Below are 16,259 nucleotides of genomic sequence, written 5' to 3' on the forward strand. Positions count from 1 at the left end.
AAAGAGATATGGCTTGAAAACAGTGAAAATGATGCCACCCAAATTCAAATTCGATCTGTTTATGGTAGTGATTTAGTTATATTAAATCTATAGTGTAAACAGCAATTTCTGACAGCAAATTGTCAAGAAAAATTACACAAGAACAGTAAAAGTGACTCCACCTAGATTTGAATTTAAACTGTGTTTGGTGGTAATAGGCATTGTGTAGAAGTTTCAGATCATTTAGTAGTGGCAAAATTAAGTTAAAGTGTAAAACAACAAATTCAGCAATTTTTCCATTTACTACCTTAAGAACAGCATAAGTGACACCACCCAAACATTTGTTTATTTGATGCTGCATAGCTAGATATCTATATATCATCAAATGTTTTCTATTTTTCATTTATAAATTATAATATGCAGTGGTCGATCAAAAATAAATAGGGACAAATTTTACACTTTTTTGGGGCCCTTTATAGCTTGCTGTTGGTGTGAGCCAAGGCTCCGTCTTGAAGACTGTACTTTGACCTCTTATGGTTTACTTTTACAAATTGTGACTTGGATGGAGAGATGTCTCATTGGCACTCATACCACATCTTCTTATTTCTATATATGGTTGGAACCTTCTTTTAAAATTGCCTGATTCACCCCTGATATGTATGACATAAGTCAGCAGATTCAAACAATAGCCAAGTTCTACATACTTGATAACCACATATGGTTCCAACATCCCAGTTCCTCTCACTACAAACTCTTCTGGCAATACTCATAGCAGCTATTCTACGAGGCTGGGTGACTATAATGTTACAGTATTTCCCCATGCTAGCGTAGTGATCCAGTATATACTGTGGAACCTGAGTTGTCTTTCCTGATCCTGTAGAACCCTGAATAACTGTCACTTGATTACTTTCAATTGTGGCCAACACCTATAAGCAAATAAAATAAATGTAGAGGTCAATATTATTTTAAACTTACATTGTGTCTGTAAAATCTTTGTGCTCAGAATCTTCTTAAGGGTTATATTGTTGGCTTCTTTGAACTGGAGTACTCTTTTCATTTGGCGTTTGTGTAATAAGTTCAAATCCTACTCACATATATGGTTCCTTTATGCATTGTTGTTGACTTCTGATCAACAAAAACCAAGTCTTATTTATCTGGTCCCTCTACTTTGTAATCAGCAAGTTTAAATTAACAATTACTATGTTATATTCAACTAGATCCTTGTACTGTGTAATTTCTGTTGTAATTACACCTTATGTAAGAATCCTGGGTTTTGATTGGTTGATAGCCAGTGTATTTTTCACCAATTTACTGCTATCAAATGAATATCGTTCATTTTTTAAAACCTGCGGTGTATTTGCAAAAAGGATTTGCCTTTTTACCCTCTCTGCCGTGGTATTTGCCAAAAAATACTCTATCCTACTGGACGCTTGTAAAGTCACGATCATCAATGCGTTTTTGAACATTAACATTCGGTGTAATTAAACAGATATAGCATGTTCTTGAGGGGTATTTACGAAAAATACCAGTCTTGAGAATGAATTTCCCCCGCCTTGGGGCTCGCGAAATTTAATATTCTCTCGACTGGAATTTTTCGCAAATACCCCTCCTAAACATGATATATCTGTTTATAATTTTGCAAACAAATTTTGCAATCAAATTATAAAATCTCACAATTTTACCAGTAATCAATGATTTACAAAAACACATGTTAATGTGCACAATCATTTCAGAATTGTGTATCAATCCTACTTTTTGGTCTTAGGTTTGCACACTTGACAATGCTTGATTAACAGTTACAATTTCACACTCACCTGATCCCTATACTGTGTAATTGGTAGCTTCGGATCATATCTATGGTCAAAATTGTAGCTGTTATAGACATCTGTGGCATTTTCTGGGACTAAATCATCAGGCACTGCAACAGATCCTGATACTATGGACTCAAGGTCAAGATGCTCCATTTTACCACTAAGTCCAACAAAATCATTATTGGTCTAAAATACAAAGATAAATACATACTTAAAATATAAAACCAGACTTTAGACCACACTGTAAAGTATGTTTTAGTTTGACAAAACCCTACTCAAAGGTAGAGACAGTGTAGGCATTTTCTTTTCTGCCTCTTCTTTTTAGGTTAACCTATTTCTTTTTTAAATACTGACATGTGGATTCCAATGAATAAATGATTTTTATCTTTGTCCAATAGACAAATGATGGATGCCAAATAACCCCATAAATTAAAAATGTGAAATCTTAAAATTCTTATAAACCGAAAGGGAACCCACAACAATAGATATAAACAATTCACAAAATTTTAATACAAATTACAAAGTGTTTTTTTAGTTATTGTCTTAAATGTTGATGATAAACAGACGGATGGACATGGGATAACCATAATATATACCGTAAACAGGTGTATAATAAAATGCTTCGCTGAGCACAGCCTAAAACAACCACAGAGGTTTAACCCTGAACAGTTGTGGCAAATTTGGACACAATATTCAAGCTTGATTTTATCTGAATTTGGATTGTGATAAAAAAATTGACATAGTATTGGATTCTGACACAAAATAAATGTCAAGATCTTACAAATCTATTGCAAAATACTGTGCAATTAAAGATTCTTCTTGAAAATTTGAAAAAAAAATTGAAATTTAAAATATTTTGAAAAAAAAAATTTGAACCCCAAACTTTTTGAACCCCTCCTTGGAGCAATTACCCCCACACTCAAACTCATCCTTTCCTTTGTAGTATGGAACCTTGTAGAACGATTTCAGAGAGATTCATATTCTTAAACATGAGTTATGTCTGGAAACTAGAAAAATACTTGTTTTTGCCCCTTTTTTTGGCCCCTAATTCCCACATGAATTGGGCAATTACCCTCAAACTCAATCCCAGCCTTTCTTTTGTGATATGGAACCTTGTGGTACAATGTAAGAGAGATCCATATACTTACAAACAAGTTATTGTCCGGAAACTACAAACATGCTAGTTTTTGGACCCTTTTTGGCCCTTAATATCTACTTGTGGTATTTAATATTGTGCTACAATTTCAGAGCAATTGAAATACTTATACACAAGTTTTATATACTGAATGTAGAAAAATGCTTGTTTTGGGCCCCTTTTGGGCCCCTAATACAATCAAATAGCAGATTGTTCTGATGGATACAATTGCCATTGTTTTCATTGACACATGTATACATGTGTACTTCGGCCTATTGTGTTTTATTTTTGTACTATCAATTCCACAGCAGTCACTGAGACCAAGAATTTGTATAGTGAGATTTCACTTTACAAATCCTTGTTGAGACTCAGAGTGAGAGAAGGTATTTCACTTCGTATCTTATCAACTATTTTCCTACGTTAATTCTATGAGGAACCCCATTCCTAACTCTTTACATATTTAATTTCCTTAGGGTCAGTGGTCATGCAGTGATATTGTTGGCTTTTTTCAAAACTACCTCTACCCTTTTTTATTGGGAAAATATGCGTCATTTTCATCAAATTGGGAAATTTAAAATATACCATGAATTTTACTGAAACTTCAATATACAGACCCATTTTCACTAGTCAAACCCTGCTATAAAATAAGACCCCATTTTATCAGTGATGATACATAAATAGACCCTCAAATCTGCACCTATAGTCGTTTTAGGCATGAAAAATCTTTAAATGAGTGTTTTCAGTTTGTATTCATGTACAATTACTATTGAGACTGCACTAATTGGGGAAAAAATTGTCTTTTTGGGAATAATTTAAGCCATTTTTTTCTTCAAATTGGGATTCTTCTCCAGGGGAAAAAGCCTGTATTCTCCACTAATTTAAGGCAAACAATATCACTGTCATGACTCCTTTCCGTACACATTCCTCGGTTTAAATAGCGATCGTTTTTAATATAATACGACGTTTATCGACAGAACGAGTTAATTTTTTCTCGATGTGTTGTATTGCAGAATTGACGGAATTTACTTCCGTAAGGGAGACAACTCGTAATGATAATATGGAAGACTCCATTTCGCCTGAAGGGGTGTTGTAGTTACACCTTTACGATGTGGACTACATTCATTTTAATTTAAATGATGCACATAAATTAAAATTATGCAACAGCAATAACCCTCAATAGCAGACATACATACATTGTAGAAAGGATCACATGAGTTTTAAATTGAGTGGGGAATCCAGAGCAACCATTCAATCTAATACCCCTTGAAGTCAAGAAAACTATACGCATGGGCATATTAACCTCAACAAAACCCTGGAGCAAGAACATATATTAAATGTTAATTAAACGACCAAGATGGTTCTCTATTTCTTTATGGAAGTACTCCACTTCAGTTCTTATATGACAAAAATAGATTTATCAGAATTTATGAGAACTCTCGCATTTTTATCAAAACTGGGGAATTCCCTGACGTGTTTCTAAATTTATAAAAACACTAAACATAAACACTGATTAATTTTGATTTTCGGTGTTGTTAAAAACAAGCATATAAGTCGAGAGAAATATCAAACATGAAGATTATGAAAAGAACATTAAAGGAAAGTTGTTTAAGTTCAATCCCTTTGTTTGTTTTTACCTTTTAAAGCAAGACAATCCTAAGAAACTGAGATGTTCCTTAATGTTTAGAATAAAATGGTTGACGTGAGGGCAGCCCTGAGCCAATGGTATAAGTCTTCACGTATCCTAAAAACAGTTTGAACCATCATCCCCAAAATCTATCCCAACCTTCCTCTTGTGGTATTGAACCTTCTTCTTAAATTTTATAGAGATCCATTCACTTAAACTAAAGTTATTGTCTGGACACCAAATGTGTCTTCCAACGACGACTCAGACGAAGAAGACAACAACATCATACCATTATACGATCCCAAATTTTTTTTTGCAGTCATATAAAAACATAATCTTTGCCAATGTTCTAGCATGAAATGTGCAATATATTAAAGTTAGAAAATGGAATAACAAAAGATAAGTAGATTTTGTATTTATATTTTTAGCTCACTTGTGACTGGCTATTAAATAGGTCCTGCTCTTCTTCAATCTTGTAAGCTTCTGCGTACGCTGTAGCATCGTAACTTGGTCTGAAAATATATATATAGTAATGAATTGTTGAACTTGATAGAGAGATGTTCCACTTTTGTGTAATTTATAGGAAAATGCAAATTTTGAAATGAAAATGACAATTAAATAAACATGTGATCTATTCAAAACATTCAAAGTCAATTCAAGGTTGGTTGTTCTCTCTTTGGACTTCATCTTCCTCCAATAAAAACTTACCGCCACAAAATACACTACTACATTAGTGTTGAAAGTGTTGTAAAACAGAAATCAATCAAGGTCAACTAACAATGACTGAAGGTACAGGGCCAAATATAACCATCATGGAAATGAGAAATGCCAATGCTTAGAACTTATACCAAATATATTTGACTTATCAAAAGTGGTCATCCTTAAATCCAATGATTGAACTTTTGTTTATTAGGCCAAACTACAAAAGTAGTGAAAATGCAACAATTTTGTGCTAGCAACTTAAGATTCCCTATTTCTTATAAGATAAAGTTTATCCTTTGGAAAACATGGAATAGGGAGGATTTTACAGGATACAAAACCTTGAGAAGTCAATAACCACATTGATTATTACACCATGTGACATAAGCTTTACTATCACCCTAGAAATCATGGTTTTTCTTAAAATATGTGTACAAAAATAATTCCACACTAGACTTACTGTTGTGAATGTACAATTTACACGACGTAACGTTATATTTATTCCCGTACTTTCACTTTCCCTTTGTTGACGTCAACTTCCGCCGAGCAATTGTTTATCTGGTTTTGAAGAGTGAAGTTACGTTGAAGAATAAGAAGATTGGTATTTGACTTGATATATTTATAAAAGGTAAACAGCATACATTTTACACACAATAGTATTTTACTGATCTCCGCATCAGGTTCTAAATATATACTTTGCCCTATTTATAGATCGTAGTTTCCCTTGTTAAATATAGCGCGATCGGCAATTCAAACACATTAACGTTGGTTGTTCATTTGTCATTATTTATTCGCGTATTCCTGTGTGAATAAACTGTGTTGTATATTTATTGTGTATTATAATAAAGTATTGTATTTTTACATGTTGTTTGCATATAAACGTAACAGCCGTATAAAGTTGTGGTAATTGTTTAATGTTGTGAAGCCCATGTATGATTTTACCCGCTCGGACCCGTTTGTTATATAAATAAGTAAGTTCACAACAACTGGTGACAGCCGTGGGATTAATTTAAAATTCGTGTTATTTAAAGATTGCAAAACTTTTCAAAGCAGATTTTAGCTTTTGGTTTTGTTTTCTTCGTTCGGAAGCTTGTCGTGATATTTTACCGAATTTAAAACTTTTTAAAGCTGTTTTAGCTTTTGGTTTTAAGTTCACGTGACCCTAAATTTCTAGACTTTGTAGGGCATAATTTGCTTTGGTCTATGAAATTTGTCCTTTTGTCCCGCGTTTCCCGCGTATCAAAACTTTTCAAAGCGTATTTTGCTTTCGGTTTTGAAATATCGTGCTCCGTTGATTTTTAAGGGTTTCAAAACTTTTCAAAGCGTATTTAGCTTTTGGTTTTGAAATTTAACTGCAGTGCTAGCATTACTTCTAGACTTTTTATAGCTGATTTAGCTATTGGTTTTGAAGGTGTGTTTTTTTTTTGTATATGATCGTTTTCGGTATTTCAATAAATATTTCAAATCGCATTCAAGGTTGTATTAGCTTTTAGGTTTTTTTTATTTTTCAGTCGCGAATAATAGTTAGTAAACCGTGATTTAAGTATCGTGTTTAGATATATAATTTCGACATTCGTGCAATATTTTACATTTGAATAAGAATATGATGCTCAGAAGTCGTCAGTTACCTACGGTTCAAAGAACTAGAAATTTATATGAACCAAGAAGTTGTTTAGGTTCAGTATCGGATTCACACTTATTGAATAAAAATCGAGAAAACGTACCACAAAATTCAGCAACAAATGAAGTTGAAACAATGACCCATGTTTCTGGAGGTAATACACCAATTTTCACTGATGAAAGTACCATACCAAGACATAATGATAGTTACAATGGAGAAGAAATAACCGCAATGAGACTAGGTGATACAAATCCTAGATGGGACATGAACAGAGAGGCTCATCAAAGTACCTTACATACTGAAAATAGGCGACCAAACAATCAAAGTACAGAGATTAATACTGTTCCATCTGAAAATAGAGAAACGTATCAAAGAACTTGGAGTACTGGTCACTCAGATAACAGAGATACATATCAAAAAGCATGGAATACTGATCACTCGGACATGAGGGAAAATCCAAGTACTTGGAGTACTGATCACTCTAAACGACGGGAATTGAACAGAACATATGGTCAAAGCAGTAAAGAACATCAAAACACTCACAGTTCTGTTGAAAGGGAGAGGTGTGAAATGAATAGACATGAACAGCAGAGAATGGACTATTCTGAAGTGGGAAGATATCCGTATGTTGATACTTATCCAGATCATAGACAGTCGTCATCTCAAAATTCTGATAGTACGCATCATGAAAGATTGATGGGGTACCCAGAGACTTCTACAAGACATCCAGAATTACTAAGAAATATGCCTGATTATACACATACCAAAAGTAATTATGCTGAACCTCAGACATATGTTCCGTCAGAAACTATACAACAAGTTAGAGGAACAGAATATCCAAGAGCAACTGCTGATAATATGTACTCGCTATATGATAGACCTCGTTGTCCAGAAAATGCATATTCCAAGGTATCAAATATGAGTCGTACGTCATCAAATGAGCCACAACATAGACTTCCTTTTTATAATGGCAAAACTGAATGGGAATCATTTTGGTGTCAATTCCAGATCATTTCAAGAAGCTACGCTTGGGACAACCAGAAGCAAGCAACACAGCTGCTATTATGTTTGCAAAATGAAGCTTTAAACTTTGCTTCAAGGCTCCCACATGCAGTACAGACAGATATTTTTAGTTTGTTTGTTGAGTTGAAGAAGAGGTTCGGTGACAATATTTTACCATCAACACACAGAGCAGCACTTCAAGATCTTAATAAGCAGAACAAAGAAAGCCTACAGGAATTTGCTTATAGAGTTGTAAACCTGATAAGTAAAGCTTACCCAGAAATTAAAGGGACTCAGCTATTTGAAGAATTGACTGTTGAACATTTCCTTTATGGTCTTAATGATGAAAATATGACGTATGATGTTATAAGCAAGCAGCCAAAATCTATTGATGAAGCTTTGAATATGGTCATGTGGCATGAGAGCTGTAGATCTAGGAGTGGTAAAAACCGCAAATCATCAATACGAGAAGTACAGTTTGATAGCCAGTGTGAAGAAAACGATATCAGAAGGTTACACCAAAAACAATACGTAACTGAAGAAAGACTTAACCAGTTTGGCAGAGAACTCAAAGATTCTATTATTGAGGGAATGGCTAATTTAAATAAAAAAATGCCTAGTTTGCCAAGTACTAACAGTAATAATTACCAGCAGTCCAATTACGCAAAGAAAACGGAGAGTAATAACAATAAGTGTTATAATTGCAATGGTATTGGTCATTATAGCCGTAATTGTCCATCAAAACAAGATAAATGGGATTCAAAGAGAAATGGCCATTATGGAAACAACCAACAAAGAGATGCATATGCACCAGTCAAAACACCTTTCGATCCTTTAAACTAGAAAGGGCTGTGCCTGTAGGCCAAGCCATAGCCCCAAAGAGTAATGAAGAAATTATGGAGAAAAGACAACAATCTATTTCAAAGAAGGAAATTGAATGTTTAAAAGGAAAACTTGTAACCTCAGAGAAAAGCTCTTCTGAGAAACAACTAACTACTGAAGGTTTAGGCCCTTCAAGCAGTGATGTTAAAATTAGCAGTAAGAAATCAGACCAATGTAGCAAGAATGAACATATTGAAAAACCAGTTTTGTCCAGAGTTGATGCTGTGAATCAGTATAGAGATGATATGAAAAAGAAAACTTGTCCTTTAACTTCCGGAATTTTACCAGAGAAACACTTTGAAGACAACGAATCTTCTGATGAGAGTGTTGATGGAGAAAATAATGTATGTATTGACAGAGTTGAATCAGCAGTTATTCAAACGTCTGTGAGAATAAATGACTATGAGTTAAAGGCGGTAATTGACACAGGTGCTGAGGTCACTGTGCTCAGTGAAAAGGTTTATAGGAACCTTGCAAAAGAACATCATCTTGAGTTAAAGACAGCAACACGTGGATTGTTAGTAGCTGAAGAGGGAAAAAAGATGTCAGCAACTGGTATTACAGAGATAGAAATGAGTTTGGGACCACTGCGTTTTACTTGGCCAGTATACGTAGCTCCTTTAAATGACGATTTGCTTCTTGGTTGTGATATTATTGATGAAATGGACATCACGTTAAATACAAAACGTGGATTTCAAATAAAAGACATTTGGTATCCATGTGAAGTGAAGAGAAGAGAAAGTATCAGACTGTTGAAGTACAACAGTGGCCAAAGGGCGGATGCGCACCAGAAAGGTGGATCTTTGAAAGAAGAGGGGAACAGTTATCAAAGAAGTGATAAAGGCAGAGCCAGAGGTGGTAATGGACATTACAACAGAGTTAATGACAGACAATTTAATCAAGAGAATAACCGAGACAATTATAGACAAGAAAACAGACAACATAATCAAGAAGAGAGACCACAAAGGAGTGATTTAGATAAAACTCTAAACAACCAGAAATCAAATGTAAAACACCGGGGTGAAAGACCTAAAGACAAAAACAATGATGATCATATGAGAGATTCTAGTTCAGACAGGCAAGAGAAATTGAGACCAAAAGACAAAAATGATGAGGATCATACCAGGGATCCAAGTATAGATAAAAGCTTACCTAAACACTGCCTACAGTATACTATTGGTTCTTTTACTGATGCTGCATTAAAAGACCAGTCAACTGAAGTACTAAGTACAACAGATGAAGGTCCCAAAGGAATTGATATAAACCAACAAGGTCTTGATAACCAAAATATGGAATGGGATGCGCAACAAGACCAAGGTCAAGTTTTGAACAATACAAACCCACGTAAACAAGATGACAGACCTCAACAATACAACAGAGGAAAAGGTCAACAACGACAAGGATTTAATGAAAAATGGAAGAGCTCTATGGGTCAAGTGAGAGATCCGAAGCATCATAGGTACAACAAAAGACAGTATGACTATCACAATCAAGACAGAGGTCAACAGCATCGGAGTAATGACGATAGAAGATATATTTATGGTAGAGGTCAACGATATCAAGGTTTTTCTGACAACATTGTTAGTTACCAGCAAGATCATAGATACAATAAAAGAGACAGGAGACAGCAAAGATCATGGGGAGAAAAGTCAGACATCCATCTATCAAAGGCACTATCATTTATTTTAAGACATGATGCAGAAAGACAGGGATATAAAATGATGCCAGGAGGTTTTCTTTATGTTGATGAAATTCTAAAAAGGCAAAGCAATCTACGGGATTATAATCATGAAGATGTAAAACGAATTGTGGAAACAAACGGCAAGAAGAGATTTTATATGGAGCCAGATAAGGAAACTGGAAAAATGAAAATCAGAGCAAACCAAGGACATAGTATTGACGTAGAGGATCTTGAATTAAAACCAGTATTAAATGCCAAGGAAGTTTCTATGGTTGTCCACGGAACCTACTATAATTCTTGGGAGAAGATCAAACACACAGGTTTAAGTAGAATGGGTAGAAACCATATCCATTTCGCGACAGGAGAACCAGGAGAAAATGGAGTCATCAGTGGCATGAGACAATCCTGTGAAGTAATGATATTTATAAATCTAGAGACAGCTTTAGCAGATGGGTTCAAGTTTTACCGTTCAGCAAATAATGTAATACTTTGTGCTGGAAATGAAGAAGGAGTTATTCCACCTAAATACTTTGTAAAAGTCCTTGCCATGAAGAGACAGCCAGAAGAGGAAATAATCCAACCATCGTCACAGAAGAAGAGAAGACTGGAAAAAGAAAATAGGAAAATAAAAAGTGTGGTGTTCTTTCCGTACAAGTCACCTGTTGATAAACTGTATTAATAAATTTGAAAATGTTTGGATGAATTATTGCTTAATGTTTTTGTGTTGATATTGCTATGTTTTATTGTATGAATATGCATTTACAGAAGAGGTGATTTTAAAATTTTGAAATTTTGCATATTGTGTATTTTTCATGTCGATCGTTATTGTTGATTTTTTTTTTTACTGTAAAGAAGGTACATTTAGGTAATGTTTTAATTTCGAGGGCGAAATGATTTTTTTGAAAAGGGGGGGCAGTGTTGTGAATGTACAATTTACACGACGTAACGTTATATTTATTCCCGTACTTTCACTTTCCCTTTGTTGACGTCAACTTCCGCCGAGCAATTGTTTATCTGGTTTTGAAGAGTGAAGTTACGTTGAAGAATAAGAAGATTGGTATTTGACTTGATATATTTATAAAAGGTAAACAGCATACATTTTACACACAATAGTATTTTACTGATCTCCGCATCAGGTTCTAAATATATACTTTGCCCTATTTATAGATCGTAGTTTCCCTTGTTAAATATAGCGCGATCGGCAATTCAAACACATTAACGTTGGTTGTTCATTTGTCATTATTTATTCGCGTATTCCTGTGTGAATAAACTGTGTTGTATATTTATTGTGTATTATAATAAAGTATTGTATTTTTACATGTTGTTTGCATATAAACGTAACAGCCGTATAAAGTTGTGGTAATTGTTTAATGTTGTGAAGCCCATGTATGATTTTACCCGCTCGGACCCGTTTGTTATATAAATAAGTAAGTTCACAACACTTACTGTGAATTTAATCAATGCTGCCTTGTGATTTTTGTGATACCTAGCTGATAAAATTATTACTGAAAGTCACAATTTCATATTTTTTTAACATTGTTCAACTTCTGGCCTGCATTTTTAATCTTGTTTTTCATTTTATGATCACTTTTGAGTATATTGTTTAAATTAAGTTTGAAACAGTTTCTTCTGCTTTTATTAATTAATCAATTTTCCCCTCAGTGACATGAAATACAAATATGTTTCCCATGCAAATATGTTATATCTTAAGCCTGCAGCTCATAAATATGTTTAACAGCTGGTACATGTACATGTACATTGTACATGTAGTATTGTAAAATCATTACTAAGTATGTTAAGTTATATGGATTGGATTTCAAACTATTTTCAAAGATTACAGTCTAAGCCAATTTTAATATCAATGACTATATAATACATATACTATATAAATAATGCCAGAATGTAGGGTGGCTATGTCTTGCTTATGCAACAAAAGTTGCAGGCTGGACAATTCTGGACAAAAATGAACATAAACAAACATGATTCAAAGCAGCAAACGACAACCACTGAATTACAGGCTCCTGAATTGGGACAGGCACACACAGAGAGAATGCAGCGGAGTTAAACATGTTAGCCGTTATTAAAGCGGGATCCGAAACATCCAACTTTTGGTTAAAAGGAAATACATCTTTCTCAATTATTTATTTGTGATTTTGACTTGTTTATAAAACTTGAAGAGTGTTCTGTATTCATTCAAAAGTATTTCAAATACTACTTCATATTAGGAAAACAGGTTATGCAATGAAAACACAGCAAAAGATCACACAAGATTCTCCCCTTGAAGAGTTGAGGGGGATAGGAGGGGTCCTGATCCCGAAATACCGGGCTTAAAAACACGAAATCCTGAAATCCCGCGTAAAAAAAACACAAAATCCAGAGGTCCAGAAATTTGACAAAAAGAATTCCCGAATCCCAAAAGGGTCAATCCAGAAAACCCGAGCTAAAAACACCCGATCCCAGAGTCCTGATAAAGGTCCTATCCCCCCTCAGAGTTTGGTGTGAGAACAATTACCAGTCTTCAAATGCTTACTTTAGAAGCCTGCTTAGGATAAAGAATAAATAGTTAATTTTATTTATCAGTTTTGGCTGCAATAACCATGAATGGTCTCATATTTAGACTAAATTTAAATGGTGAATAATATATACAAGGCACTGGCTACGGTTACATGGAAATGTAACAATAATAAAAATATTATTGTTACATAGGAGACTAAATGCCGGAATGCAAAGGCGGATAAGGAACCGATTAATTACGAATGTAACAATAATTACTGAGGCTACGGTTACATGGCGTTATTGTTACATGAAAAACAGCAATCATTAAACTTAAATCTTGTATAGTTTTGTTGCCTTAATCTTGCATATGTACGAAATAATACTTGTAATAATGATAAATAATAAATATTATCGTTAACAAATGGTGTTTAAACTGTTTTTTCTAACGTATAAATGGTTTTGGTGTTATAAAGGTACTACTTTTGATAAGTAGTGCTAAATGCGAAAATATAGACCAATGGTTTGTTGTTGAGAACTCAGGCTGAGAAAAGTGTCCACTTTAAATATTTAACTGCACACCTACTCGTATTACTGTCATTATTCAATGCACAATGGATGAAGAGATTCTTGTGACCAATTTTGTTGTGGGTGAAAAATTTAAAACTTGGGATTCGTTTGAAACAAAACTGAAACAATATCAAGACACTAATTTCATTCAGCTTTACAAACGCAGTTCTAAAAAAATTGATTCATCTATAACAAAGTTTGCTAACTGTGAAGTAAAATACTGTGAACTTCGGTATACATGTATCAACGGAGGACGTAATTTCGTTTCAAAATCAGACGGAGCTCGTCCAAACCAAAGGTAAGTTATTTTAACCTATAAACGAATATCAATGGGTCAAAATATTCATTTCGTTTCATAATTCAAAGTTTGAATTGACACAGACCAAGTCTCCAACTCTTTTTTGCCATCTTTCAACGACATATTTGCTACATCTACATCATTTAAATGCAGAGGGTCTAAGACCCATTACGCATGTAAGTTAAGTCATTCAATATGGTGCTCATTAAAAACATTTTTATATGTGAAATTAAAATCAAATGTTTGTTTTGTGACAAAAATGGATATCGCAGAATGGAACTGTACAGTATGTGATACGGACGTTCACAGTGCGACATCACTGGTGTGTGATGGCTGCGTGGAGTGGTTTCACCAAAAATGTGTCGGACTCAGAAATGCTCCAAAACCACTTACTGGATATGTAGAAAATGTCATTGCAAATAAAAAATTAAAGAATTTATATTTAATAATTGTATGTATTGTAAATATAAAATAATGTCTTTAATTTTTATTATCTAGCACATTTTAATAGATCCATCGTATATTGCTATTTTTCATGTAACAATAACGCTATGTAACCGTAGCCTCAGTAATTATTGTTACATTCGTAATTAATCGGTTCCTTACCCGACTTTGAATTCCGGCATTTAGTCTCCTATGTAACAATAATATTTTTATTATTGTTACATTTCCATGTAACCGTAGTCAGTGCCTATATACAAACTGGGGGAAATCTAGTAATTAGAAAATCATGCTATCCTGAAAACACGGTTAAGTTACTGACTATTTCAAATTCAAAATTATATGTAAGAAACATACTGATTATATGATGGAACATAGACTTTTTCTTGTGGAACACGTGCACTCTGTGTTTCTGTATTGAAAAATCTTCCTCCTGTTGCTGTTCTGGGAACCGATTTTGTGTTCTTTACGGACTTGGCACCTATCGCAAACCAATCGTCTATTTCCTCAATAGTTATTTCGCCCCTTAAACGACTCATGCTGACTTTGATTTATAATTCAAACAGAAAAGTTCAGTTTAATAGGTTTGTTTTGATCCATTCACATCTTGTTCTTCTTTCACTTTCAGCGCGCCATCTATGGGTGTATCTAAAGAAAACAAAGCGTTGACTCAATGAGGACGGCAACAACGGACAACGTAACCAACTCTATTACTGGAGAAAAACTATAATTGCAACAGTCCAATAACATCATATAATTATGTCGCACCAGAGACATACAATACTTTGTATGTTATGTCACTGATCACACTAACAAAACTGATAAAAGATAATGTAGTAGTGTAAAGCAAAATTATATTCGGGAGAAATGATCCGGTGGAAAAAATGTCACAGTTGTTGTTATTTTTCATCCGTAGGAAAATATTTCACTATTGATATTTTTTCCTTTGTCGTGAAATTCTATCTGGGTAGTTAAAATATTGAATCACCATGAAAAGGGCCGATGTACACACAGTCATGTTTTCTTGTAGGTAAATATGGTCGACACGCTGCATCGTCTTAGTGTCAACGTATATTTGTTCCACCTAACAGAAGTTCCCGTGAATGGAAACTTTGTTATAAACATTGTCATAATATCTATTCCTGTTGGAACAAATATTCTATACCATTTATTCCGTTAGGAACATATATATAATACTGTAATATTTATTCCAGTGGAAAAAATGTTCCTGAATATTTTTTCCATTTGGAACTTATATTATATAGGAACTTCTGTTCCGTGACATTAGAAGCTACAAACCTATAATAAAAACTAGACTACTTGCAAAGAATTTATGTTCTCAAGAAATGCCCGCGATTTATTTGGATGTGAAAAAATTATGAAATTGGTGTTATAATTGGATTTATTATTATCAGGCTATTTGATCCAGACGGTTTCGTTTCCTTTGATCTTTAGACCATTCATCGCTAAAATGTTATCATATGCAAAGAAACTCGCCAGTTGAATATGCAAATGAAGTAACAGAAAGTATGATCAGTCAAAAGAAATGAGGGGTTGACACACTCTATATATAATATCTATGTCGGATGGTTTGTTTTTTTACATTTAAAAAAACATTGTCATGCCAAGAAATCCTCGCTAAAAATTCCGGTCGACCTCCTACGGCACGCATTAGTTGTAAAAGATTTGATTTCATTCAACAAATTAATTTATAATCTTCCTGTACGTGTCGCTTAGAACACAGCCTTATACCAAATGGTCAATATTAATCATCCATGTAATTTGCTCTATGGGGTGTTCGCAGAATTTCAACGGAGGCAATTTCTTGGCATGAATGCACATTAATTTTGTACTTTTAAGTGTACCATTTTCACGAAATGTATAGTATTCAAAATTTATTGAAATTGCTCAGTATGGCCAAAAATGAGATTATGTATATATTTTACTTAATGGTGAATTTGCTAGTGTACTTTAATTTACCCCGGCATCCCCCATTATTTACGTTAGAAGATGTCCAACGGAA

The 16,259-nt window shown here is 34.0% G+C and overlaps 2 protein-coding genes across 2 annotated transcripts in view; one reads left to right on the forward strand and one right to left on the reverse strand.

Moving 5' to 3' along the window:
- LOC134711319 (ATP-dependent RNA helicase TDRD9-like) overlaps window positions 1-14,894 on the reverse strand; it is a 57,456-nt gene extending 42,562 nt beyond the window's left edge. The window contains exons 1-4 of the mRNA XM_063571856.1: window positions 14,594-14,894; window positions 4,983-5,061; window positions 1,794-1,976; window positions 684-905 (exon numbers count right to left, since the gene is read on the reverse strand). Of these exons, the coding sequence (XP_063427926.1) occupies window positions 684-905; window positions 1,794-1,976; window positions 4,983-5,061; window positions 14,594-14,775 (666 nt within the window). The 5' untranslated portion in view covers window positions 14,776-14,894. The remainder of the gene's footprint in view (window positions 1-683; window positions 906-1,793; window positions 1,977-4,982; window positions 5,062-14,593) is intronic.
- Window positions 7,818-11,125, forward strand: LOC134711320 (uncharacterized). Its single transcript, XM_063571858.1, has one exon. The coding sequence runs from the start codon at window positions 8,624-8,626 to the stop codon at window positions 11,111-11,113; it is 2,490 nt and encodes an 829-aa protein (XP_063427928.1). The 5' UTR covers window positions 7,818-8,623; the 3' UTR covers window positions 11,114-11,125.
- Window positions 14,895-16,259: the final 1,365 nt, after the last annotated feature.

The sequence above is a fragment of the Mytilus trossulus genome, chromosome 3 (assembly GCF_036588685.1).
Source record: "Mytilus trossulus isolate FHL-02 chromosome 3, PNRI_Mtr1.1.1.hap1, whole genome shotgun sequence".
In the NCBI taxonomy this organism is placed as follows: domain Eukaryota; kingdom Metazoa; phylum Mollusca; class Bivalvia; order Mytilida; family Mytilidae; genus Mytilus; species Mytilus trossulus.

Coding starts and splice junctions, on each gene's coding strand:
- LOC134711320 (XM_063571858.1), top strand. CDS start 8,624: ATGGGATTCAAAGAGAAATGGCCATTATGGAAACAACCAACAAAGAGA.